The 27,835-nt window shown below is 38.9% G+C and overlaps 1 protein-coding gene across 2 annotated transcripts in view; it reads left to right on the top strand.

Moving 5' to 3' along the window:
* Nucleotides 1-157: 157 nt before the first annotated feature.
* TULP3 (TUB like protein 3) overlaps nucleotides 158-27,835 on the top strand; it is a 32,411-nt gene continuing 4,733 nt past the window's right edge. The window contains exons 1-10 of one of the 2 annotated variants that reach the window (XM_077174143.1): nucleotides 13,469-13,489; nucleotides 16,918-16,982; nucleotides 17,694-17,722; nucleotides 18,247-18,409; nucleotides 20,365-20,541; nucleotides 22,571-22,701; nucleotides 24,434-24,631; nucleotides 25,143-25,255; nucleotides 25,637-25,751; nucleotides 27,642-27,740. In XM_077174143.1, coding sequence (XP_077030258.1) covers nucleotides 17,705-17,722; nucleotides 18,247-18,409; nucleotides 20,365-20,541; nucleotides 22,571-22,701; nucleotides 24,434-24,631; nucleotides 25,143-25,255; nucleotides 25,637-25,751; nucleotides 27,642-27,740 — 1,014 coding nt within the window. In that variant the 5' untranslated portion in view covers nucleotides 13,469-13,489; nucleotides 16,918-16,982; nucleotides 17,694-17,704. Of the gene's footprint in view, nucleotides 314-13,437; nucleotides 13,490-16,917; nucleotides 16,983-17,693; nucleotides 17,723-18,246; nucleotides 18,410-20,364; nucleotides 20,542-22,570; nucleotides 22,702-24,433; nucleotides 24,632-25,142; nucleotides 25,256-25,636; nucleotides 25,752-27,641; nucleotides 27,741-27,835 lie in introns of those variants that run through there. The other variant, XM_054654386.2, reaches the window with a different exon arrangement.

Consider the following 27,835-nt stretch of genomic DNA (forward strand, 5'->3'; position numbering starts at 1 on the left):
GGGGCGGTCTTCCCTGGGGAAGCGTGTCTGGCAAGGGCTCTGTGCCGCACGCGGTTCCCGCCGGGACTGTTCCCCGCTCCTGGCGGAGGCGGCGGGTGCCTCCCGAACGCAGCCACGGAGGCGGCCCTTGCGTTCCGCCGCGCGTGCGCGGCGCCGCGGCCAATCGGCGGGCGGCGTGCTCGCGGTCCCGGCCAATGGCGACGCGCCTCAGTGCCGCGCGCCGTTGCTAAGGGCAGCGGCGGGCGGGGGCCCATAGCAACGGCGGGGCCGCGATGGACGGAGCGGGGGGAGCCGGCGGGCCCGCCGCCCACAGGTGAGCGGGGCTGGGGCGGCGGCGGCGGCGTCCCCAGGGCCCAACAGGCCTGGGCGGGAGCTGCCTCGCGTGGCAGCAGCGCCCGGCGTTGGGCTGAGCGGCCGCAGCGGGGCCCGGGCGGGCGGAGCCGCAGGGCAGCGGCCACGCGGGCCGGCGCTGCCCCGGTAACACCCGCGTCCCGCTGGCGGGCGACAGCCGTGCCGCTGTTTTATGTGCGGGTGTGTTTTATGTGCTTCACTCTACAACGTTGGTGTGCATCGTCTGAATACTTGTAGATTAAACCGGTTTCGTGGTGTCTCGGTGCACTCTTGGTTTCTGGGCGCTGCTGTGAAGCGTTTTCGCGGTGTTCTTCAGCCCCTCTGCTCCTCCTGATGAAGCCCTCTGGGTATTTAGTATCACTCAGGTTGTGCCTTTGCAAGGAAAAAAGGAGAGATAACTGAAATGAACTCAACATATATAAGAGGAAAAACAGCTGTGGGCTATGGAGAAGCGGTTTTGGGAAGACTTTATGGTTGTGGCACTTAAAATTGAAATTATTTGAAATTAAATGTGAGTGTACTGGCAAGCAGAGAAAACAGGTTTTGGCAGAATTGGTGTCATTGCAAAAAAAACCCAGGAAAATCTATCTTTGTGCCTCTGTTTGGATAGGAAAAAGTAAAGCAAGTAAAGAGAGAAACCTAAACTTTGGGTAGTGAAATGATAATGGACACAGTGTAGAAGAGAAACAGTATTTTTTTATTACATACATTGTTATATTTGGTAATTTAAGGGGGATGAAAAGCAACCGTGCAGTTAGAAAGGCTCCTGTAACTGCTTAGATCCACCAAATATGCTATGGAACATTAGATTACCTTTTTATGCAGGCTTGCAAGGCCTCGTGTTGTCTAGCCGTTCTGGAAACAATTTTTTAGGAAATGGTGTCCAGATATGTGTAAATTTCCCTGCACAGTAGGTGTTTAAGTTTGACAGAGTTGACGCTACAGGAAATAATTCTGCTCTTCTGATAACAGTTCTATTGGCATGATTTCTTTCTGCTAAGAAACTTGTCTCATGTGCTTTTATGCGTGCCCTCCAGAAAAAGGCTAACAATAATGGCAGTTCATGGGATAACTGCTTCCCTCCCATCCCAGTTTATTAAAGAAACATCCATTTCTTTGGCTTTCTTAGTCCCCATGGTTAAGGTAAGAAAACTAGAATACATGAGCCTAAAAAAAAGTACATAGTTTTAAAATAGATCTGCAAGGCTTGTTATTTTTAGAGGTGTTTATTTTTCTGGAGCGTTCATCAGCATTGGAATAAATTTGAGGAAGACAAATGTCTGTATTCTTAGGAAGGTTCTTCTTTTTCTGAGACAAAAATAGTAAAATTATCCAGAAGTTGTTAATCTGGTTACTAGAATTCTTGTTTGCTAAAATAATTGTCAGTTGTCCAAACAGTGGATATTATGGAAAAGGTAAATGTGATACATAATAACTGTCACTTCATGGCAATGAAGATACTACAGGTAAAGCTTAACAAATCTGTACCTAAAAACTGGTTGGCAGCTTTTTTTTTTTTTCCATTTTTTCCCCCCAGGGGTGGAATGCCTTTACTGTTGAGCAATGTAAAAAATACACATGAAGATATTGGAAGTATTTTATATGATGGACAGAGTAGGACATTACCAGTCAAAAATTAATGCATATTTTTTTGTATATGTACTGTGGGATACATGATGATGGATAGACAGCAGAGATCTTGGATTTAGGCCATCTACAGGCTGTCACTTGCAAATGCTGTGTTGTGTTAGACTTTCTTCCACTGGAACTGGCTGCAACTGGAATTACTCAACTTCATTTTCAAGTTTGGCTTTCAGGTAAACATGGCACAACTGTCTTAGTGCTTTATAAAATTATAAGCTTGATGTTGCTGTGTCATGGTCTTGGTAAGTGCTAGACCTTCTCTCTTATTTGGGAAAGTCCATTTGGAGACTTACCATGAAATTACTAGTGTAGAAACATTTAGGTAAAAGTAATTCTAATTTATTGTAAGCTTTAAAAATATTGTGAAGGAAATTTATTTCTTATGGTAGTATGTGTTTTAGAATCTTTGGGACCAATGGACTTTGCCCTTTTGCACACTAATCACACAGTGTACAGGAATATTTAGAGCTTCCCACATGCTGCATTCCAAATATGGTTCAGCTTCTGATTTGCAGAGGTCATGTAAGAAGAACAGAATTTTCAAGGGGCAAAAATCTTGACTGAGTCTACAGAGACTACAAAACTGGATGTCAGCTACAGCAGTCCTGCCCTCATTTGGATGCTTCCTTGGGGTCCAGCCATACATCAGTTAGTGGCTTTCAGTTTGTGAACTCTGGGATATTTCCTCAGTGTCTCCCAAAGTTAATGAAGAAAAACAACCTGTTGCCAATAAGCTCAATTTTCAGAACATTAGGAGCTCACAGATTAAGAGAAGTTGAAGACTTCAGAAGTGGTACTGTTGTCTGGCCAAAAGCCCTTTCCACTTTAGAAAAACTTGAGTGTAGTTGAGGTTGTCAGGAATCTCTGTGCCTGCTGGACTTGAGTACTTTGTGCACCATAATTTTGAGGAGAAAAAAGACAAAATACTTCGCTAATTATTTTAGCTAGACTTGTAAACCAGAGAAGACAGGTAAGTTTAAAATTCCTTTTAAAAGCCTCTCAGCATCTCTGAAATAAAATATCCAAGGACTCTCTGTTAGTCCTTGGATATTTTTATTTAGCCACCAGTGACCTTAAAATTAACAAGCAACATTTGTTAGATTCCAGGACTTACAATTCTGTAAATCTTATCCTTAGATGAAAGAGAATTGGCTTAATATTCTGTTTACTTCACCTTTTGCAGCTCTAAACATTATAATGAAGAAATCTCTCTGAAGTGAGATAAACCTGTAAATATTTTATAAGTGTGGTTGATATGTACTCCTTGGAGTACAGATTCAACTGAAAAGAAAACCTTTTGGAATTTGATGCTGCTGCTGTTAATGTGAATGAAGGAGTCACCTCACTTCTTATGATGTAGACAGCAGTGGCAAGAGAGAAAAGGCAGCAATGGGTGACTAAAATTTCGGAATACAATTTGAGACTCACTTAGTAACAGCAATTGCAAGGAGGTATCCTGAATTTGAACCTTGTTTGAATTCTCTTTAATTTCTAGTTAGTTCTTTTCCCATCTCCTACCAGCTAGAACTTAGGTTACTGTTGACCCATTTTTTTTAGAGAGAGCCATTACTTTTCTCTTCTGCTTTTTTTTTTTAATCACTGTGTGACATTTGTAGGAGGGAAAAATGCGCTGACTTAACATAATTATGGCTTTGTATATGTGAAAACTTTCTGCAAGCAGACTTGCTCTGGGATGGCTCCAGACTCTTGTTTTGTTGCTGAGGCACAGCTGAGTGATCTCCAAAATAAAACTGTGTTGTAATTGGGTCATGGGATGACTCTTCTAAATGGATTTGCTGATATGCCTGGAGATGTTGCCTTGGACCACTGCAAGAACATTTACGCCGACTCTTGGTGCTCTTTAAAACATGCTTTGTGGGACGTTTGAACTCTTAAACTGCCTGTGTTCTTGCTATAGGAGTCTGGGTGCTTCTACATTCCTTTCTGACTTTGCATTCTTATGTGATATCTGAGGCAAAAAGAGCAAGAACTAAAATCTAGCAGTGATATCTTGCCAAGTCACCTAGTTTGAGATCAGAATGACATTTCACTGTTTCTGTCTCTTTAATGGCTTTCCCTTTCAATTTTTCTAAAATAAAAAAAAAATCTGGACTGAGAATAAAGGTCTACAGTCAGTTCAGAAAATTTCATGTTCCTTTCCCTCTTTTTAGTTTGAAATACTATTACACAAGTACAATTCATCTTGTCAAGTGTGATGCACTTGTTTTCAGGGAACTTTGAGTTTTGTTACCTGGTCTGGGTTAAGCATAGCACGTGCTATTTAACTGCTGCCTTTGTTGCTAGGAGAGAATAATGGCTGCTCTCCATTTCACTGGCTTCCTCTTGTAATAAGGTACAACGTCAACAGAAGTGACAGGCAAGGTTTAATAATTCACAAACAGAAGATCCCAAGAGACAGAATTCCAACCCCCTGGGGATTTTGCTTTCCTCTTTCCTTAGGCAGAGGTGTTTCTATAAGTGAAATGACCGTGAGGATTCGAAGCATGTAGTTGAGAGGACATTAAATAGAAAGGTGAAGTTCTGCTTGTGGAATAAATTTCTCTTTTTTTTTTTTTTTTCCTTAGCAGAAACCTAAGTTTCATTAGGTTCAACTGACTAAACCTGAAGCATAGTGCTCTGCATTTGTAGTGGTGGTTAGGAGCTGAAAAGTCCTGAGTCATGGAGTCACCAGCTGTGAACTCCTGGAGGAATAAGCTGACAGGAGGTTCCTTGTTTCCCTGTTCTTGTAAGAATTATAATAAAAACCCAGTTGAAACCCCCTGTTTGGCTACACACTTAAAATATAAGTTTATGTGCGTATTCTTATGATTGTGTTTTTTGTGCCACCCTCCCGGCATTATGATGGCTTTGATGGTTAATGGCTTGTGTGGATTTCTGGCTTCTCTTGGCCTTCCTTCCAGGAGAAGAGTACTTCTTCTGCTTTAGGTTTGCAGAAATGAATTTATTTGGGACTTGTGGCTAAGGAAAACAAGAATCTCCTTTCTGTTCCCCTGATGTAGTATAGCAGAGAATGACACAGTCTTTTGTTTGCACTCTTCTTGTTAGTCCAAATAGAAGTCATACTAGCTTCTGTCCAGAGAGTGCTGATTCATTTTCCTTGCTCTGTTCCTTTGTTCCAAGTAAGAGGAGCTTATCTTTGGTACTTGATAAGTCACTTTTTGAATGGTGTGTAAAACACTAAGCAATACAGTAGTCAAAATAGTTCTGTGCTCAATATGTAACCTTTTCATCATGCTTTTATTCCTGTTGCACTTTCTTGCAACAACCTGTATTTTTTATTGACATCTAGTTTGTGCTCTCACATTTGAGATCTAAACTTGTAACCTCTAGAACCCAACCAGACAATCACAGAGGATGGAAGGGGCTTCTTGAGATGATCTGGAGCAACCCTGCTGCTTAAGCAGGGTTAGCTGGAGCAGATTGCACAGAATGATGTCCAGTTGGGTTTTGAATATTTCCAAAGATGGAGACTACAATCTTCCTGAGAAACCTATTCCAATATTTGACCACTTTGTCTGGAAAATTTTTTCTTGATATTGAGTAGAATTTCATGTGCTTTAGTTTGTATCCATTGCCTCTTGTCCTGTCAGTAGGCACTGCTGGCTTTATTTGCTTTACACCCTTCCATCAAGGTATTTCTACGCATGGATAAGTTACCTCCTGAGTCTTCACTTCTCCGGGCCCAGTTCTCTCAGCCTCACCTCATGTAAAACACACTCTGGTTCCTTAAGCACCTTTGTGGCCCTTTGCTGGTTATGTCCATCTCTTGTTCCCAGAAGCCCAGAACTGGATGCAGCATCTCGTGTGCGGCTTCACCAGCAGAGGGGTGGTGTCACTCCCTCAGCCTGCTGGCAGCGCTTTCCCTATCGCAGCCCAGGATGCTTTGCCTTGAGAGACTGAATTGCTGGCTCGTGATAAACTTGTTGTCCACCAAAACAATATTAATCGATTTCTGAAAAACAAATCTCAACAAACAGCATAAGCTTCATTCTTTGTTTAACCATAATTCAGCTTTTTTCCTATGGTACTTTCATTTCCCAATATTCTGTTACTTTACCTTATTGGGGGTGTGTTTCTGTTGGTGTGTAATAGTGGAGAGAATATTCCACTGCACTTCTGAGATGATAATTTTATACTGGGGTTTTGTGCTTCCACAGATAGCATTTTGAAACTGAAGGCAGGTGTGATCTTTGAGTGGTCATTTTACTTTGCCTGCACAGTTTCATTTTACCTTACAACATCACTGGAACAGGTACTGTAAAGAAAACAGAAGCTTGGGTCTCCTATACTGATAAATCCTTTTTTCTCCATTGACCTGGGTGTGGTCAGTCAGTCCTAAACTGCATCATTATTTACCTAGTTACATTTGGCATGTAAGCAATCACCCCAAAATTGATGCAAGTATGGAAAATTTAGTGCTGCAAGGATAGGCTTGCATTAAATTCACTCATTTTGTGGGTTAGCCAACAAAAATAATTATTAACCTGTTAACATTATATAGCAAATAATGTTTGTAGCATGTACTCCTCAGATTAATTTTTGCTTGAATTCCTTCAGCACAGTATTCCTGTTGCTATGAGTTGTCGGGGCAGCTGTTTTGCCACAATATAGGTGAAATGTATCCATGTCCATATAGATACATGCAAAGAATATACATATATTCTTCAGAGCACCAGCCTTTTCAGGTTTGGTTTGTTTTGGGGTTTGTTGTTTTTTGTTTGTTTGCTTGGTTTTTTTTGAAGGGATGTTTAGTGGGGAAGGGCAGATGGTAGATGTTTTGATTTGGGTGTTCTTGACATGCTTCTTATCTGTGTGGCTTTAAAGAAAAACACCTGATAATTTCACATTAAAATTCCGTTTTTAAGCCTGCAGGTAGAGAGAAGCAGAACTTTTAAAGGATTAGCTTGTTGGTTTGTTTCTTTAAGATCTTTTTTAAGTTGTAAATTGGCCTTTAAGTTGTAAATTGTTCAGATAGTTGGTACAAGTTATTGGCAGGATTATGTAGTGGATTCAGGTATATTTTGAAATGAAGTAGGACATGAAGATTTCAATGCTTGTCTCTAGTTGCTCCCTTAATCCATGCTAGTCTGGCAGTTGAGTTTATTGTTCTTATTGGTTCATTTTATACTTATTTTCAAATATTCAGAGATAAATCTTATTCAATCTGTATTATGTGGGACAGAATTTCTATACTAAAGCAAATCCAAGACAGTAGTTTATTTACTCATTCAGAATTGCTTCCAAAATTAGGTGCTCACTCTATGTCATTGTTCTCATAACATATTCAGTAGGTGAAAAACTTTTTAAACAAATTTTGTGAACCCTTTCTCAAAACAGTATTCTATTTGCATTAGTATTTTTGAGGTGCAGAGGGAACAAAGGTCAAACTGATTTTAACTGATTTCTGTGAAAAAGGCAGATGCACTAAAACTTTATTGAAGCATCACCTGCTTAAAAATAATTTAATGAAATGTTGATGCAACTTCAGCAGTGTCACTTAGAAAGAAGTGTGGCATTTTATGGCTGATTTGCAGCAGATCAGTTTACTTTGAAAGACTTACTGCTTATTAATTATGAAGGGAAGAATATCCTGTGTTTGCCAAAAAACCCACTCTCTTGCCTTGGGGAAGGCAGAAAAACTTGGTAACCTTCACTGTTGTGGATTTTCCCTAAAATGTGTGGTTACATCTGTGTCAGAACTCCACCCTTTTGTGGATTGGAAGGTGCATTACAGATAAATTTTGTTCCTCAAACAGTTTCCAGAGACAATATTGCGATTTTTGTTTGGAAGCTATCTTTTAAAAGATAAGAATCCTTCTTCAACTAATGTTTTTTCTACAGCTTCTGTTTTCTTTCATAGCTGTAGTTCAGATGAGAATAATCCCCAGGAAAGTTTATTGGAGGGTTAAGAGTGAAAATACTTTCACACGAGCTGACTCAACATTTCTTACTGAAGTTGCTTTTACTTGCACTTCTACAGCTAAAAATAAAATCCAGTGGATGAAGATGTGGGCAACAAGCCACATTCTTCTCATCCCCTGATTTTTAAGTTTTGGGAGTATTGCTCAGAGACATAACTGCTGTTACCACATTAATAAACTGTCCTGCAAAGAAAAAAGAAATTGCGTGAGTTTTGTAAGACTCTTGGTGGAAGCAGTCCTGTGTAGAGTGAGAAATGGAACCCAAGATATTGGGAAAGTGCGAAGATTTGTGGATGAAAATGGTGTTATTGTGCCTTTGAGCTCGTTTAAAAGGAGTAATGCAAACAACTGAAAATTTAAGGATCTTGATTATTAATATATAGGTTCATATTCCCACTGGTATCTAAAGATTGTGTTTATTGAAAGGATTTCTATGTCAGACTGATACAAAAATGTCAAGCTTGTTTGTAACAAGGCACAGTAAATTCAAGATCCAGCTCTCTTTAAAATGATCTGGTAGTTTCTGCTGGACACTTTCCCTGAATCTCTCTGCCAAACTATGGACTATCTGAAACTTTAATAACTTTCCTAGAGCTGTGCACAAATAGGTAGTAATTCCTCAGTTTTTCTCACCAAGAATTGAGTGCAGGTACAGTGCTGATATGTGCTGTAAAGATACTTAGGACAAAACAAGCTGTGTTTCCTTCTCTTGGGTCAGATTTTCATTTAAGGTTGGAGTGGGGTTTGCTTCTATCAGCTAGTCTGACCTTCCTCCTAAAAGAGGCAGCCAACAGTACTTTTTTCTTTACTAAACCTTTAACTACTTGAACTCCAGGATAGATTTAGCTCACTGGGAAGCCCTTAATCTGCAAGTCCTTGCTGCATTATTTGTTTAGAAGGAGAAACTGAGTACAGTATTTCTTTAGGGGAATATGAGAAATGTACATTTTGTTGAATGCAGGGAAAGGTATGATGGTCTTTTCCTTTGTTTAACATATTTCAAATATGTCTTTCCAGTAAGTTCTCAGTCATGTAGAACATTTTGTCTCTACAGGGCGCTCTTTCCTGTTGCTTTTCTCTGCTTATTCCCTCTCATTCACAACTGCAGCCAGTCCCTTTCAAAACTAGTCCATAATCCATGATAACGACAACCTTTTTTTTTTGTCTTTTTGCCTCCTTTTAACTTCAACAGTCAGTATATAAAGGGGATTTAATTGAAATAACTTGAAAGAAGAATGCTTAGCTCTCCCATCTGGGATAACCACACATGAAATAGGAGGTAAACCATAGCCTTAGTCAATAGCAACTTCTGGCATAACAACATTCAAGCTTGATAAAACCTGTTGTTTTCTATTGAAAATTCACAGCTCCATTATCCTAATGGTTTATTAGTCACAGTGTCAAATAAAAAACTTATTTGCAACCTGAATTTGTTTAGCTTCAATTATTTATGTCTGGATTTTATTGTCTTCTCTCTCATCAATATCATGTGTACCCTCAAATCCATGGAATACAGTGGAGCGTATTGAATTTCTCTTGAATAAACTGTAGGATGCATTGAAATCTTACAAGAGGTGCACTTTCCAGTCCTTGGTCAATTTGTTCAGCTTTCTGCTGAGCTCTCTTTGTTTCTTCAGTCCTTTGTCTTATGTGCACCTTGGACAGAATGGAAGAATATTTTCAGTCTGGTGGATTGCTTTTATTTTCTACATTCTGCTTTGATATCAGGATTTTTCATTGTTCTCAGAGTTGGATTATACTGTATGTTTGTGTTTGGCTGATTCAATGGTAATTATTGCCAAGTGCTTAGAACATAAGTATTTTGATTGTTGGTTTTTTTTTTCCCCAAGTACAGCATACTCAGGAGCACAGACAAGCTGTAATGAAAACAGGAGTGTTACCTCTGCTTATCCACAGTTTGTAATGCCAGAATTTCAGCATTATTGAAAAATATGTCCATTCTGAAAGAACTGTCAATAGATGTAGTGTTCCTTTTTTACAGAAAGGAAAATAAATCGCACAAAAAGGAAGCTTCAGTTGAATACATGAATATCGGTTAAATAATTTGTGAGTTTGTCCTCATTGTGGCTGTTTGCTATTCTGAAAATGGTTAGGAAAGACCAAATCAATTTATAATAAATTTGTTGCATATTCCTATTGCAACACTTTAATTTCTGATTATGAAATGAAAACCAGGCTGATTCTGATTTCAGTAGGAATTTGAGATGCTACCAGTTAAAATAAAACTTTTTGCTCTCAAATCTGTGAACCCCTTTGCATCTTGCCATCTTCTTCCATGTTTTATTAAATATTATTTAAGGTGCTTTCCCACTCTTTATTATTCTGTATCCTGCACTATCATTAGTCTTTCCTTGTATGTTCTGTTCTGGGTAATATTTCCTTTCTCTGTGGCACATGTCTGTTACCTGTCATGCAGCTTCAGAAGGATTGCAGGTGGATTCTGGTAAATGTAGCAGTGGTGTCTGTGGCAGGATCTCATGTAGACTGCTGTGCTGCAGTGGCTGAGGAGAGGACATTGATACAAACAACTTGAAAACTTTCAGCTCTTATTTATCAAGGGTAAATGGGCAACTGGTTTGGTGGGCAGGATTTTTCTCTGTTTCTAACTGGGGTGTTGTATTCTGCTTATTTTTCCTGGTTCTGATGGATATATAATTTTTCTTATTGCACATAAACCCTTCAAGCAGAAAAGCAAAGCAAAGGGCACAGTGCTTTGGTATGGGCATATCTGACAGAGCACTGATGTGTGTTGTTAGTCCAGCTGAAGGAGGATTCCTGCTTGAAGCCTGCAGCTGGATTAGCACACCACTTACATTCCTTAGTGATGAGCTGTGGGAGTGACTCTGGCATGGCGTTTTCCTGTTAAAGTTTGTAATAACACCAACTCTGCTGGGGGGGGGTAGAAAAAGGCTTGAAGTGTGGGAATATCTTTTTTGACTGGTTATTATGTTTTCATAATGAGTTCTAGAAGAACAGTTGCAGGAGCAGTTAAAAAAAATTAGTGTGAAAAGGGTGTTTTTAAGCTAGTATTTATAGTGCTACATTGCTCATTACTTTATTTTACTGTTTGTGTGAAACCTTGCACTTTAAAATGGCAAGCAGTGATGGTTGCTTTCATTTTGTTTTGCATGCAACTCAGCAATTTTGGTCTGTGTTTTAAAGTAAATTGTAAGAAAACACTTTACTATCTTTTTCCTTTATCAAGACCTGTAACCTGTTAGAATCTTTATGTTCAAGCATCAGTTAAGTGGCCAGAGTTGAGGCACTGTGTAGTCTGTGTTGTGCTCCTGTTACATAATGTAACTTTATTTTAGTCTAGGTAGAAAATAATTTAACATATGAAGTAAATAATTTGCACTGAAAATTTCCACAGGGTATATATGTGAGTCCTGCTATTTTAGCACTTTGTAATTTTCCAGGTAGAAAGGAAACCTTGTAAACTTATTTCCTAAAGTGGTAGTGTTTATTTTTTTCTGATTTTTTTAAAGAAGAGACTCAAATTGTTTGGGGTTACATTTTCTGCTAGGAAAAGCAACAAAACCACAGATAGCAGCTTGTGCCTACATAGGATAGGTTTGTGTCTATCAGAACGTGTCTGTAAGTCTGCTCTTGATCACAGGTATGTAGATTGCTTTATAACAAACTCTCAACTGCAGCTAACAAATGTCATCAAGTTCTTAAGTCAGGAGGTGTTTGAGAAGAAAAGGACTATTCCCTCTCCCTTTTGTTTTTGGCGGTTTTTTTTGTCATGAATATTTTAAGTAGAACTTGCAGTTGTTTTTCAGACTTTGCTAAAGATGGCCTGTTCCATCACCTGTGTTATAAATAATAAGCATGTCACCTTTCATGCAGAAGTTTCGTGTGACAACTGTTGTATATTGTGCTGCACTGAGTAGATGTGCTTCTGCTTGTTTCTTTCTTAAGTTGTGGCTATTTTCAAGTGAAGATGACTGTATTACTGTAAGTGTTGCTTTGGGGATACACAGCTCTCCATCCCTATTCAAGAAAGACACTAATTTTTCCAGGCCCTCCATTCCCTTAGAATCTTAGACACTGTGTGTTACAGGTCCATGTGAGGAGTAACATCAGTTTTTAGAAACAAAATGTTTTCAAGGTCTTAGACCTGTTGTGTGATACTTCAAATTCATAGAAAAAAAAAATATAGAAATAAGGAAAACTGTGGAATGAAAAAGTAATGGCAGTCTTAACTTGCTTTAAAATACTACTGGTTGGAAAATCAGTATTAACTTTAGAGTATACACGTTGTTATATGTGATGTGTGTATACAGAACTCTTTTTCTGCATATTTCAACCTTCCAGAGCGGGGTCTGTGTTTACTGGGGTAGTTTGTCTTTAAGGACCTTTGATTTGTCATCTGCTTGCCTGAAGCTGAGTCAAATGTGGGTTTGTTAGGGGTTAAGGGGACTCGGGCTTTTCTTCTCTCCTTAGCTCTGTGTGCTGTAATCCAATTTCCATGGCGTGTGTTTTGCAGAAACCCCAGCTCTGCTCTCTCTGTCTATCTCTGGTTTTCCTTGTTAGGGTTATATTCAGCACTGGCTGCCTGCTTGTGACTTCACATCATTGGACATTTATGGATACCTAGACCAGACAGAGAATTTCCTGTTTAAATTGAAATTGTGGCTTGCCCTACTTCTCTGCATGCTTTTAATAAAATATATAATGTTTGTCTCTTTCCCACATTAAGTACCTTCTTCCTGATGCTTTCTTACTTCCAGAGAGGTCTTTGTCAAAACTGTTTTGAAGGAAAGAGCACAACTGTGGTCAGCAGAGTATGTGCTTAATAGTCAATTAACATTTCCCCTTTGTGGGGTTAACTGCTTTAAATTGCATTTTATGGAATAATTCACTATCATACAAGAGGAAATAGGATGTCTATATGGAACACAAGTTGGAACAAAAAATCAGAGTTATCTATAAAATACTGAAATAGGGAAATAATTATTTTTTTACCTTTAGGAATCAATGTCAGATGTTGCAAACACAGATTCTCTCAGGTATTAACTGTAGTTAACTGAACATCTGGCAGGAAGAGAAAATGATGTAGGTTTGACTCCAAGACAAAACTGAATTCATTTGGAATTGGGTATCCAATGAAGGAGCAGGGACTTTACTGAATTGATCTGAACTGTGTTAAGCCTTCAGGTGTAAACTGTCTCCTAGCCCCACCTCAATAGAGGTTTGTAATCCGTCTACCAGTAATGAAGCCTTTGGTGCTTTCAAAATCTTTCCAGAAAGGTTTAGTAAGGGGACTAAAACAGAGTTCAGTCTTATTTACAACAGAATATGGTGTTTTATTTTTAGTACCTTGTGACTTGGTCTTCATGTGAGATGGAAGTCATGTCTAACAGTCAGTTTTAAGTCTTGATGATGAGGTTGTTAACTGAAAATATCCTATGTTCTTGTAATGTGAACTGTTTAATAGCAATAATTAATTGATTTGTTTATTTTGCTTTTCCAGCATCTTTGAGGATGAAAGCATGAAACTACGACAGCTGAAACTGCAGAATCAGGTAATGATAGTGCTGAAGCTGGTAAAGATAAATACAGAAAATCAAACAGCCCTCTAAAGACTTGAGAAATGGGGGTGAAGTGCTAAAAATGGTTGGTCTAATGAACTTCAAAGATTTTCATGGTTTTCGTTAGTTCAAGTCAACCTTTCCATGGCTTGTAGATTTGGTGTGTTTGATTAATTTATTTTTCATGTGTTCTCTTATTTAATTGGGATTGGATCACTAGAAAGCAGGAATAAATCAAAAGATGGGAAGACTGCAGGGAATTACCCATTTTAGGCATCAAAGGAATGGTTTCACTGACCTATAGAACGACCTCTTTAACACTGCTGTTGAAAAGGATTTCCAGCCTCTTTTGACCTTTTTTTGTTTCCTACAATGAAAATATTTACAGCCAAGCATGGATCAATTATTAGGATATTGGTCTCAGTTTCTGAAGTACCATATTCTTCAAAGCAATGAAGTATCCATCCTTAATATTCTTTCTCTGTGAAATTTCGAATGCTTGTAAATAGATTAGACAATGTGAGACTCATGATTCTCTAGCTGGCCATTTCACATGGACCACAGATCACTGTCTTGCATTAAACTCATCTTGTTTAAATTAAATTATGGTTTTTAGGAAGGCATTTTCTCAGCTAGCATCTTTAAGTCCAGACAACACGGTCTTCAGGGAACTGTTGCAGTGGGTAATAATCCTCTTTACCAGAACCTGGTCATTATTTGTAGTCTGAGTTTGCTAGGCTTTGACTTCAGGCACTGAATTTATTATCAACATTATTGGGTCTATATAGGCATTTATCTAAAACACTTCAGAGTCAAGAGGTAAAATTTATCTTTGGTCATATTTGTGGAAGCTACAGTAGTCCTTTATCTGTACTGTAGACTATCAAATGACACTTGTTTAAAAACAAACAATTTATTTAAAAATAGAATTAATTTAAATAAATTATAAAAGAGCATTTAGTGTCAAATGCCATGTGGTAAGAAGTTCCAAAACTAAGGGTGGTCTGACTGCTTGGTGATGAACCTCAGGGTCTGGTTTAGTACTGGTCTTGGGTCATAAGCTGGTAATAATCACTGTCTCCTAGTGCTGGGTACTGTGATTTGCTTAGTGTCAGGCCTTGCCATGGGGATGCATGGCTGTTCCTCCAAAAACGCCAGCTGGGCTGGGTGGAATTCCCTCAGAGCAGCTGTCAGTTGCACCATGAAGAAGTCAGTTTAAATAATTTGTTTCCTTTCGCAAATTTGTTTCCATCTTTCTTGGATTTGGTTGAGATTGCAATCATCTGCAAAAGAAACATCTAGAAAATGTCACTAAATATATTTTAACTCCTTGCCCTTTGCAAATGAGATTTCTCGAGAAGTACTGACAATCTCTAATTTAGGATTTTAGAATTAGGTTTTGGATATTAATTTTAAGGTTTCCTTTTACATGAACAGTACTGTGCCTTCTGAAGAAACAGATGTCAATAGGAGATCACTACCAAATATGATGGACTCACTGCTGGTTGTAGCTGATGCCTTGCTTAATTTGTCATAAACAATTATAGGAATTGAAATTTTAAAATGCAAAATGTTTTAATCCAGCAGGATCATATATAGAATCTCTGGTCATACAGAGAATCTGGAATAAGCCATAGCAGAGCCATGCCTGTCCATCCATCTTTATGATGGGTTTGGAAACCCTGTAATTGCAGTAAAATATTATGTATAATAGTGCATGACATCAAGTTTCATCTGTGGGCCAGCTCTGCCTGCCAGGATGCTTTTTTCTCCTGGACTACTGCCTTTTCCTTGAGGCAAGAGGGTGTGGTTGCTCAGGCAGTGCTTATTTCCTCATTAGTAGAAGATTTTTGAGTTTTCTCAGGCGCCTGCAGCTCCGAGTGCAATGCTGCCATCTCCCTGTGCAGCGGGAGCATGAAGCCTGGCGTGTTTCTGAATGCACCTGGGGTGGCGCGTTGCTCTTGATGTGGAGTTTCACTGATGCCATCATCGCTGCCATTGTCACTGCTGCCCCAGCATGAGCTAAGGGGCAGCTGGAAGAGGAGAGGATGTTCCCTAAGCAGGATCCATCCTGCATAGCCTGCTAGGCTTAGGACTGTACCAACTAATAAGCATCACAGGATTGCACCTTCAAGGCTGGAGTGGTTGGAACTTTCCTGTATATCAGCCTCCTGCCATCACAGCTGGAGAAAGAGAATACTAAACTAGTTACCTTAATAATACACTAGATATTCTTATGTGACTTCTTTGAAGATCATTTGAACAGGAGCTGGTGATTTGTGATCCTCTAGTCATCCTACACTCTGATATTATGGTTTTCTAAGGTGTTTCTGCAAGTATTTAATGCATGGAGCACACAAAACCCCAAGCAAATAATGATAATTAGTGTTTGTTATTTATTTGATGGGTTTTGTGTTCTGCTGTCCTGTTCATGAAGTATCTACATTTTATGTAGTGATATTAAATGGATTTTTACTGTAACACAGAGCTGGAGGAAAAGGCTAATTAGCAGACAAAATGAAACAAAATACCCGTTTCCTTTTTCTACTTCCTGAGTGGAATACAGCCGGGAATACCTCGTACTGAAGGGCAGGCTGCTCTGCCACCGTATGGAGAGAAAATGAACTACTGTTTGCTGTCCTGACAGTGGACTTGCACATATTTTTTCCATCTCAGTATGCAAAGTGGTAAAGAGAAGCCTTTTAAAAAAAATTAGTTACTATCAAGTTTTGTCACTTTGGTTGTCCTGTGGTTCTTGCAAGAAAGGAAGATCAGTCACATCTATCAGCAGTAAACTGTTTTAATATAAGCTGATCCTATTGGATTGGCGAGTCCAAGAAACTCTTTGATGTAGCACAGTGTATAAGAATAATAATTAAAATTTAGACTGGTGAGCAGTGAAATGTTTAAAAAAAGCTTATCTAATAGAATAATACACTAAATAACTCTCGAAACTACTATATCTGGTGTTGATCCCAAATTCAATTTTACATTCTAACAGTAGCTGTGTGTTTTCTAATTTTCTTACTGGCTTTAGGTTGTGACTGTTTTGTGTTTTGCTGGTTTTTAGGGGTTTTGTTTTTTTTTTTCCTTGCCTGTCTACTTGTCAGGTAGAGAAGCCTTGACAACAATTTTTCTCAAATCCTTATTCTGAGTATAATGTTTTGATTGTTGTCTTTCCTCTCTTCTTTGGAGAATTATAAACTATCATGACTTTTTTAACCTTTCCTCAGCTTTAATTTAAAAAAGGAATGAGCAACACAAACCAATGTAAATTCTTCTGAAAGGTCTGACTACCTTCCTAGAAAACACATCTGTAATTAGCAATTTCTAAGAATTTGACTTTACTGCTTATTTTTCTTTTCCTATTCTTGACAAATGTTATAATCTCTTTGGAATTCTGTGTAATTTTTGCTCTGCAGGATAATCTTTGCAAATAATTCTGCAGTAACAAGCACTACCTGTTCTGCAGTCCAGTCTTCAAAGGGTAATTCTGAGTTTAAATAAAAGTAATTTTGTTTCAAGGTATTTTTTTGTTTGTTTGTTGTATTTGAGGTTTTGTATGTTTGGTTGTGGGTGGTTGGGTTTTTGGGGTTTTTTTCTTTTAGATAAGTGAAAAAAACAGACAAAATAAAGAATCAAGGGCTGTGTTATGTTGGAATTCCTCAGGGAGAGGTTGCCTGAGAAACAAAACTCACTTGAGATAAAAAGACTAATAGTAGAGGGAAAAACCAACAAGAGAAAAAGAATAACGGGAGAGAATAGGGCTCCAAAAATGTCTGTGTCTCAAGTGGTTTGTGTTGTTGGTACTGATGAATTGTTTATCTGGTACTGCATCAAAACTAAAAATAATTTCATGGAGAAATGGTTTCTGTCATCAAAAACAATCTTCAGGGGTGTTCAGGTACCTAAGAGACAGCTATGGATAAACTTCATCTACTGTAAGGAGCTTGCATGTTGTTTGCATAATGGTGCAGGATATTAGAATGTGATTTTTCCTTTTTCATGCATCACCTTTGTTTTTAAGGACTAAGCAGGTCTGTCTAAAATGGCATCATGTCCCATTTTGCCTTGATTTAAGTCTAGAAGTTGTTTCTGTTCTTGTTGAGTAGGAAATCTTAAGTATCAAATGTATATGTATCTTGGAGAAATAATGTTTCCATTTTTAGCATTTGGACTTACCAGTCTTTCCTTTCAGTCCTGAATTATATGGAAAAATTTTGCAAGGTAGGTAAAATTTCTTTTTAGTGGGTCTTTCCTATTTTAATTACTGTTATTTATTTATTTATCTCTTCACCTTAAGTCTCTTTCTCTATCTCTCAGCATTGGTTTCTGAGAACTATTTGGTTTAAGTTTTCCCTATAAGATGATAGCTTTTGAGATAAAAAAACCTTTTCCTTTGCAAGTCCTGACTGTTTCATACTGGGTTATGGATGACTGCTGAAATTGTCTATTTGTGTTAAGGATTGCTGCAACTGAGACTGGCTGAAAGGATTTAACTCGTAGTCTCAAGATAGGTCAGAAAATAAGGAGGTGTCCATATCAACCTCTCGTGGAGAATCAAAGTCAGTATCTCACTCCAAAACCATGGTGATATCTGTGTGTTAGATTTTTGTAAGAGCTTGCAAGAATACTTCAGGTTTATTTGACATTCTGATCAGGGACATGTCATTGCCAGTGGCTGAGCCGTGGATTCTGCCTCTCTAGATGTAGTTACTCATCTCTGTTTCCTGCTTTTCTTTATTCCACAGAGAGCCCTTCTAGAGAAGAAGCAGAGGAAGAAACGTCTCGATCCGTTGATGGTGCAGCCAAATCCTGAGGCCAAGCCACGCAGGTCAAAGCCCAAAGGGTGCGAGGAGCAGACTCCTTTAGTAGAAACTCCTACCCCTGTCCACAGTGATGTTGTTTTACATGGTAAATAATCAACCTGATTGCAGCAGGGTTCTCCAAAATCCCAGTGCATGCCTTATGTCACAGATGGGTGCTTACATTGCTGTGGTAGGGGTCAAGTGATAAGATTGATTACATACTTTTCTATATACAAAAGTTGAATTGTAGTACAGTATAGTTGAGCAATACTAAACTGCGAGAGCAAGCAAAAACTTCACCTTGATTTTTGTGACAGCTGTAAATCTTCATGTACCCTTGAGTAATCTCTCCCTTGTTTTAGGCTGGAAGAACTGTAGAAATGGGCTGGCAACTTCTATAAAGGTGGGGACATACAAATCAAAAGTAAAAAAATCTTCTAAAGCTGTAAGATAAAGAAAATAATTCAGTAGTGATTGCTTGTATGGTGTTTCCTTATGGTGTCAAGGATACTCCACCTCAAGATTGCATTTGACTGAATGATAAAGTGGAGAAAGCAAACAAAAAGTGTTGTGAACACTGTGTTAGGCTCTTGATGGTTTTTACCTCATCTGTTCTTTTTTGTGGGCTTCATTGAGACAACTGAAACATGACAGGTTATAGTGGTCCACAAAGTCACAAGCACAAAATGCCATCAGGGCCAAAGGCAATGACTTGGTGGTCTCAAAACATTGCAGTAGAATAGTGACCATTATTTTAGGAGGGAAAAGAAATGCAGTAGTGAGAGCCTTAGGACTCCTATGTTACAAGGAGTTGAAAAGAGCAGCAAAGAAATCCTTACATTCCAGTGGAAGTGTCAGGAAGTTGTTTATGAGAGCCAGGATCCCATCAGCCTATCAAGAATGCAATAGGAAACATTCTAAGGCTTTGAGATGTGTGCTCTTGCAGGGTGTTATAATAGAAGCCTTGTATTGATAGCAAATTAATATGCACAGTAGAATTTTAAACCTCCAAACAAGGGGTGTTACCTGGTTTGAAGATCACAGTTGGAACTATGTTATGCCTTCTCTCTTGTATATTTTTCTTGTTCTTGTTCAAAGTAGTCTTTGAATATTTTTCTTGTTCTCCAGATGCCTTTCAGGATCATAGGATGGGAAGGAAAGTGGTGGTATTTGTGGTAGCATTTATATGTCTAAAATCAGTAAAATCAGGTGTAAGAAAGCTTCTGTTAAAGGACACTTTCAAGTCAAGAAGAGAATGAGAGATAAGATAGGTATAACTTTTAAGGTAGAAGTTTTCAGTAAGACTCAAATGAAAACTTAACTGCTCATTCACTATCTTTCATAGTTCTGAGGCTTCCTCAGTGCAAGCAAGTCCTGGTAAGATGTGATATGTAAGTAAGCATGCAGTAAGCATGTCAGAAATGCAATGCCTAGATAAAGCAGTAGAGTTTTAAGAAGGAAGACAGTGGGAAAACAAGAAATCCAAAGCTGGAGCTCCATTTAGGTATTATGTGCTATATATTAGGTGTTATGCCAGACCCTGACATCAAGATGCTGCCACCAAGTGTGGTGCACAGCTGTGTTGTATGATTTAAACATGAAAATTTCATTCTAACAAAAAGATAGAGGGTTTTTTTATGTCTATGGCTGTAGATACTTTTATCAGATTGATTTGTGGTGTTCACTGTAGAGTACTCACTGGCATAAGAGCAAACAAACAACGTGAAGGAAAAGAAAATAAGGGAGATGTGTGTAAATAAATTGAAAACTATCAATGTGCATGACAAGTACAACTTGTTTTAATTGCTTAAGCCCTTGTAAAAAGGTAAATAAAATCACTATATTTAAATAGGGAGAAACTGATATGTTTAAAGTAATAGCCATTCTGTACCAGAGTCAGGCCTGACTCTTCCCAAGCCTTCTGAAAAAAAATGAACAAGTATATTTAATACTTTAAAGAGATGCTAGAGGAAGGGAGGATGAGAATAGCCACCATCCTGGGGTGCACCTTTGGCCATAAAAAAATAGACTTAGGATTTTTTGTTTCATTTTGTCCTGCAGGCATTGATGGACCAGCTGCTTTCCTGAAATCAGAAGTTCAGGATTTGGGGACCAATCTCCAAACTCTGTCTGTTGGATCTACCAAACCAGAAGACAATGCAGATAAGGAAAATGATGGAGAGGCTGTAACAGACACAGCAAGCAAGCCAGATCTGCAAGAAATATTACAGAAAAGAGGTAAGAGTTAATAATGGGTAAATGTCTTTTTTGGGGCTTTTCTACTTCTATGACTTTATTTCAGTGGCATTAAAAATGAGGAATCATGAAACAAATGTCTGTAGGATATCACTTTTAAAAGAGCTACTAGATTCTATAGCAGGTGGAAATGCAGTGCTGCAGTTCCTTTTCCTGATATTATTTTAACCATACCAGTTATATTTTAAAGGTTTCTTAATGTTCTGTATTCTGGTCTTTCCAAGGAAATTGCTGACAAAATGCTATACCACATTTTGCTAAAGTTTGGGGTGTTTTTATTGCAGATATGTTATATCTTGATAAGGTGCTTGAATATTTTCACAACAGCAGGACCCTTCAGTAAATGCCATGATTTAACTCTTTAGGAGACTAACAGGAAAGGTGTTTTTTTCTGAGTCAGAGGCTGTCGCAATCAGTGGTTTTCGAGTTATATATTCAATAATGATATCCCATTGAGTAATTTCCTAGTGGAGTGTCAAGCTCTGTCTGCCAAGTATCTTAAGTTGCTGCCAGTACTACAGGAAACCTTTTTTTGTTGCATGCAGTCTAAGCACTTTGCAGTAAAATAATGGCTAGTGTTTAATTTAGTATACAGCTTGTTTTTATTTTGCAGAGCTTGTCTCCCAGAATGTTTCCCATATACTGCAGGTATTGAGGTACTATCACATTCAGAGGTATTGTCATCCAGTTTTCAGATGGCACAGCTGCTCACCTACAGATAGCAATATTGCACAAGAGTTGGAAAAGGAAAGAGGAGAGAATATCTAGTAACTTCAGGGGAAATTAGTGGAGGTAGAATATAAACAGTGAATTTTGAAATTGGCTGGAGTACCAGGGTCAACGCCTTTCCGCTTCCCAAATGTCCCTTGGGAAGTTTACTGACAGGTTGTTAAGACTGGATTTTTCTGTTTTATCTGAGACTTCCAGCAGTGCCATGTCAGAGCATTGTTAATAATATATGTTCTCAGAAAATTATTCTGTTAAGCAGGTTGTGTTCACTGTCTGTAATGATTTAGATAAATTTCCTTCCTACAGCCAAATTAAAGAAAAGAATCACAGAACAAAATCTCGGATGCACAGAATCAGTTTGGTTGGAAAAGACCTTTGAGGTCATTGAGTCCAACCTATGACCTAATACCACTTTGTCACCTAGACAGTGGCACTAAGGGCCACATCCAGTCTCTCCTTAAACACCTCCAGGGATAGTGACTCCACCACCTCCCTGGGCAGCTCTTTCCAACTCCCAGTCACCCTTAAGAACTTCTTCCTAATGACCAATTGATGTTGCAGTTCCAAGTGGAAGGACACACCAAATAGTGATGTGTACAGAACTTCTTCATAAATGTCTTTATGCAGAGTTATTTTAGTTATATACCCACAGTCATGTCTACATGACTGTGCTTAGGTTAAGATTAAATAAGTCCTGAAACTTCTCAGTCTGTTCTTCAGTTTCAGAAATCAAGTCATTATTAGTATTTATGGATCTGATCAATGTAAGAACAGGAGGGGCTCTTACTGAAAAATTGACATACCCTGTTTCAGGGACAAGACTGAGGGAAAGTGGTCAAGGTTGTAAGCTGTACAGAGTCCAATTTATGGGATAGGTGTCAGCATATTGATCTGGATTTCCTTTTATTATTGTTGTTCTTAAGACATGGAGGACTTTTCTGCATGAAAATATGCAAAATTAGTTCACTGACAACATAAACTAAGCAATATATTATGTCATGGAATATCAAGTAAAATCCATATTAATAAATGCCTGACAGCTGCTTAATCATCTGCACAGTGACTGCTGAAAAATATCAGTAGGAATTTGAATTCCAAGGCTCAGGAAGAGATACAGCACATGAAGAAAATCAGCAGTTGAAACAGAAATTAAGAATCATCAGTTGAAAAAGCAGAAATTAGGACTGAATAGGTATTCAAGAGTCATATATGAATTAGTGATGCCATGAACTCGTGACACCTACTTTCAGAGATTACATGCTTAAATCCTGTATTCTGACAGGAATTTCAGGCAGTTTGAATTTTGATGAGGAGGACACAGAAGAGGAAGAAGCTAGTAAGAGACCAGTATCTCATTCACCAAACCCTGAATCTGAGAGGCCTAGTTCTGCATCCAGCGAGAAGTCTTTTGCAGTAAGTGTCTTGAAATCCATTTCTGATAAGCACTGGGCACATGCCTGATTTTAGTGATAACCCCTGGAGCACTGGGTTAAAATACGGTAGCTGCAAGTACAGTAGCCAGCAATATTATTCCCTGAAAGCAGAGTAAGGTCAAGATTGTCAGGCTCTCTGACTGAAGGGACACTGAGTTAAACATAAAGACTTAGCAATGATCAGAGGAACAATTGTGGGTGGAGGATCCTAGGGAGCCTAATCAGAGAATATGGGAACACAGTGAGTCAGCACTATCACCCCTAAAGGAGACAGACTAGGCCATTGTCTCTGCAAAATTCACCAAAATGACTCAGAGAAGCTCTGAAATGCCATGCAAACATAGGAGGGATTTCTTCCTGAAGGTTTGTATTGTGGAATACAAAGAGAAACAGAATTTTGGAATGGAACAGAGAATGCTGGGATTGGAAAAACATCATATGGCATGTTTGGGGGAAGAAACTTAAGAGGGAAAAGAAGGTTATCAAGGTGGATCAGGGAGTAGTAAGCATGGGAAGACAGGGATTAAAGGGGGTAAAAGGCATCAGATATATGTAAACAACTTCAGAACAGTATGATTGTCTGCCCAAGCCTTGTGCCTTGATTACTTCAGCATGTCCCACTCTCTTCTAACTATTTCTTGTGTGAAAGTGTTTGTGTGTGTGTGATACAGATACACACATACATACATATGTCAACAAATTATGTGCTGGACTAGCCAGTGAGTTTGAAGAGACCAGCATCAGGAAGACAGAGGGTCTGAATGGGGTTTGAGCATGGATCCTGGACACCCTTCAAAGTCCATGGTGTGGGAGATGCACCTGAGTGTGTTTGTGAGGTGACTGTGTGTATGATGCTCTGCACTAATAGTGCAAGATGTCTGGGTGTCAGCTTCTTGGGAGACTGGGCTGTGGGTGCAAGGTGCTGGAGATACAGGGTGCTGGGTGCTGGAGTGGGGAAAGGGGTGAGACCCTCCAGTGAATTTCAAATCTACGTATGTGTATCTGTGCTATTCACTCAGGTTTCTTACTGGCTGTAGCTGGAAATGGGGATAAACCTGCAACTTCATCTTGAAGGCCCAGTCAAAAAGGAATCTCTTGGGTGCTACAATTCACAGGATTCAGCTACCTCTAAAAAAATTATGTTTATGACCTGTTCCAGATTTCCATTAGAATTTGAATTCCTTTGATTACTCTGTGCATCCTGACTATACACATTGTTCTAAGGCTCTTCCAACATTTAGTTGATATGGTTCCACCAGCAGCTGACTCCGTTTCTGCTACTGTTCTGAACAAACATAATCTCAGCACTCATTTCAGTCACAAAATCCCAGCCTGTCTTACTGCAGCATCCATCAGTCCTGCTTTATCCTACTCTTTTATTCTCCACAGCGTTTGAAGTTCTAAAAGCAAAGAGGCTCTTTACTTAGAATATTTACAGCATCTCATCCCATTTGTCCCTTTCTAGCAAATCACTCGTGTCTGCTTAATGGGTACTTTTTCTCTTTTCCCCTTGGACACCTAGTCTTTCCTCAGAGTAAAACCTTCAGCTGCTTTCTTCTGAGAAAATACAGGTGGTATCTTGTTTAACCTTCCTTTCCCCAGTATCTTCTGGAGACATGATATCTTATGTTTCAAAAAACCACAATTTTCTTGTGGAATACCAGAGTCTCTGATCTGATATTAATTTGCTAATATGATGCTTCTTCCCATAGGAAACAGGTGCTTCCTGTAGTCCATCCCCTCAGGCAGATGCACAGCTGGGAGAAGTAGAGAACTTGGAGGATTTTGCATTGCGCCCTGCACCCCGTGGAATTAGTGTCAAGTGTCGAATCACTAGAGATAAAAAGGGAATGGACCGGGGGCTCTTCCCTACTTACTACATGCACCTGGAAAGGGATGACAACAAAAAGGTATTGGAAGCAGCACACATTATCTTGGCTATTGTACTCCTACCAAAAAATGTGTTTGGTGCAAGGGAGAGCTTTTGATAAGAGACCTGTAGCGGAGGACAGCCATCATGCAGATGAGGACAGCATATATTTGGCCAAGGCACTAAGGAGGGAATTAGCAAGTAATTAGCATTTTATTGTGGTTTAAAAGCCATAATACAGTGAAAAATGAATTTGAAAAAGAATAAAAATGTTCAATCTAAAAAAAGAGCAGGAAGACTGAGTTGCTGCAGAAGAAAAGGAGGGAAGACTAGAAAGGACATTTGCATTAAATCTACACTGCCAAGTGAGCTGATGGAGAGAGAGGATTTCAGGCTGGGCACTTTGGAAGAGAACAAAATTGTGGAGAAAGTAATACTAGCACAGAACAAAAAAGGGAGTGCATACAGGAAATGGAGAGATAACAATTTGGATAGCAATGCCTCTGCATTCTTACAAAGCACCAGTCTTGATCAAAGTTTTGTTTTTCCAGACATTCCTTCTTGCAGGGAGAAAAAGAAAGAAGAGCAAAACATCCAATTACCTCATATCAGTTGATCCAACTGATTTATCTCGGAAAGGGGAAAGTTTCATTGGAAAACTCAGGTGAGAACCACAGATGAAAACTACAGACCGTTGAGATAGGATTTTAACTGAGTTGTGTTTATGACTGGCAATCTGGTTTAAATTCAGAGAGAATGAACTTGTGTTGTTCTGCTCCATGTAATCTGTATTCACTTGGGTTGGCAGCCTTCTTCAGCATTACCATTCACTTTGGCAACTCAGAGCAGAAATTGTCTAGGTGCTTCTCCAGGATAGGTTACAGGCTCACATGGGCATGTCACAGAAGCTCCTTACTGAGCCAGCAGCAGGGAAGATTCAGATGGCAGATGTGTGTTTTTGCTATGTTGTACAAATACTTTCAGAAGATGACAAAATTTTCTACTGATGCCTCTCTTTCTGTGTTTTTCCATAACCTGACATTAGGTCAAACCTCATGGGAACCAAATTTACAGTCTATGACCATGGTGTTAACCCAGTCAAGGCACAGAGTCTAGTGGAAAAGGCTCATACAAGACAGGAGCTCGCAGCTATTTGTTATGTAAGTACTGCCTCTCCCTTTTGCCCTGTTCTTTGTGCCTGGTTACCGAGGAAACACAGCTTGCAAAATCGTGCTGCTGCCAGCCTCCTCCACTTAACTTTGGAACCAAGTGACCAATTTCAACCAGATACAACAAGAGGCAGAGACCTCACAGATAAATTCTTACAAGTTTAATAAAAAAAAAAAAAACCAATGTCAGGAGTAGGAGAAACTCCTAAATGAACCTCCTTATGACCTTCCTATCTGGCCAATTCAGTGTGTGGCCAGTCACACATGCTTTACTTGGAGCCAGACTCAGCTGCCTCTGGCCCAGCTGGTATCTGGTAGACCCTGAGAAGGAACTGGGAGTACCCAGTGAAACAGAACTAGTTTGTGCAGAACCAAAGGCATTTTGAGGCATAGGAGGGAACTGGTATTATTTCAGTAGCACCTTGTTGGTGGTAAGGATGTGGTTCCAGGGTAAATTGTGATTCACTCTAGCTCTGTTTTAGAGATGTTCTTCTGCTCTTGTGAATCACCTCAGTATAGGATTCAGAGTAAGGAGGCACTTGTGGAGACTACAGAATTACATGAGAATTCTCATGTCACATTGTTTTGTATTCCAGTCCTACAGTTTGAGTAAAATTTGAGGTTCTCTATGAAACAATTGCTGTGAAGTGTAAGGATTTTTATTTTTCTCTCAGGTGTTTTTACTTTTCTTACAGAAGCTTAAAGATGCATTAGCCTACTGGAGCAGTGTCTTGATTTTTTGCTTTTGCTCTTCATCTTAATGGCACTTGGGAAGAAATTGATGTGATAAATTCCAGTACTAGCCTGTTTACAGAAGTATTACCAGATATTTTCTTTGTATATAGTATTCTTCAGTTTCCTACCTAGCTGGACACAGCAAGGTGCTAGAATGAGCACAGACAGTTAATATAAGGTCAGCTTTTCAGAATTCTGAACTTTTATATATAAGGAGTTTTTAAAGTTTAAATATGAATAAAATCAGTACCCTCATTCTTATACATGCCCCTAGATTTTTTGAAGTGACATAATAGAGGTTGTAACTCCAAAGACCTTTGTCTGTGTCGGCAAAATGCATTAATGTGTTAGGAGAAGCTGTATCACTCCTGTCAATCAATTCAGTACTTCTAAATGATTCTGGCTTTTAATTGGTCTTTGAGAATTTTAAAGGTTATCACGGATATTGTTACAGAACACTTTAAATGGACCCTTGGATTTTGGCTGATACTCTAAAATGAATGGCTTGAGAACACTAGGACTTCTTTGCTTTTTGTACTCAAGCCATTTGGAGCAGTCTTCTTCAGTACTCTGGAAAAATCTGCTTAAGATTGAGGCTTGGATAGTTGCTGAATACTTCCCTTCCTGGGTTTGTTCTTAAACAGTATGATTTGAGAGAAAATTGTAGGTGTGTTCTTAAACACAAATAACAGCACCTGAAGAAAAATGTCATTCATTGTTTAGAAACATTTTAGACTAACTGGTGATATACAGACAACACAGAGTCAAGTCAAAGATATTTTGCTTTCTGTCATAGTTAAGGCTTGTTCACTAGCAATATTTCAACACATTACTGCCTCAGGTGCAAAAAACTTATGCCTGGAAATTGCATTTGTATAATTTTGTTGTAAATGTTTTAGTAGGTAAGAAATGCACTCCAAATTAGTTTATACCATGCATATCTCCTAACATTGTTCTCTCAATGAGAAAGGGAGAGAAAGCAATTCTCACTGATTAAACACAGTTGCAAATATGTAACTGATGCTACAGTTGTAGCCAGCAAACTTCTGATAACTAGTACAAATGGTGATACAAGTTTTGCTGTCTTTCTTTCTCTGAGGTGAAGTATCTCATTTACTGAAAATAATGGCTTTCCTTGTCTTTCAGGAAACTAATATCTTAGGATTTAAGGGTCCCAGAAAAATGTCTGTGATCATTCCAGGAATGAACATGAATCATAAGCGAATTCCAATCCGTCCACGAAATGTGAGTTATGAAGTTTGGTCATGTTTCAGATTGAAGGAAGAGGTTAAAACTTCCCTGTAGAGGCCTGGGTGTGGCTGACAGTCAGGGCTTTTAGG

Source organism: Agelaius phoeniceus, chromosome 2, assembly GCF_051311805.1.
Source record: "Agelaius phoeniceus isolate bAgePho1 chromosome 2, bAgePho1.hap1, whole genome shotgun sequence".
Lineage (NCBI taxonomy): Eukaryota > Metazoa > Chordata > Aves > Passeriformes > Icteridae > Agelaius > Agelaius phoeniceus.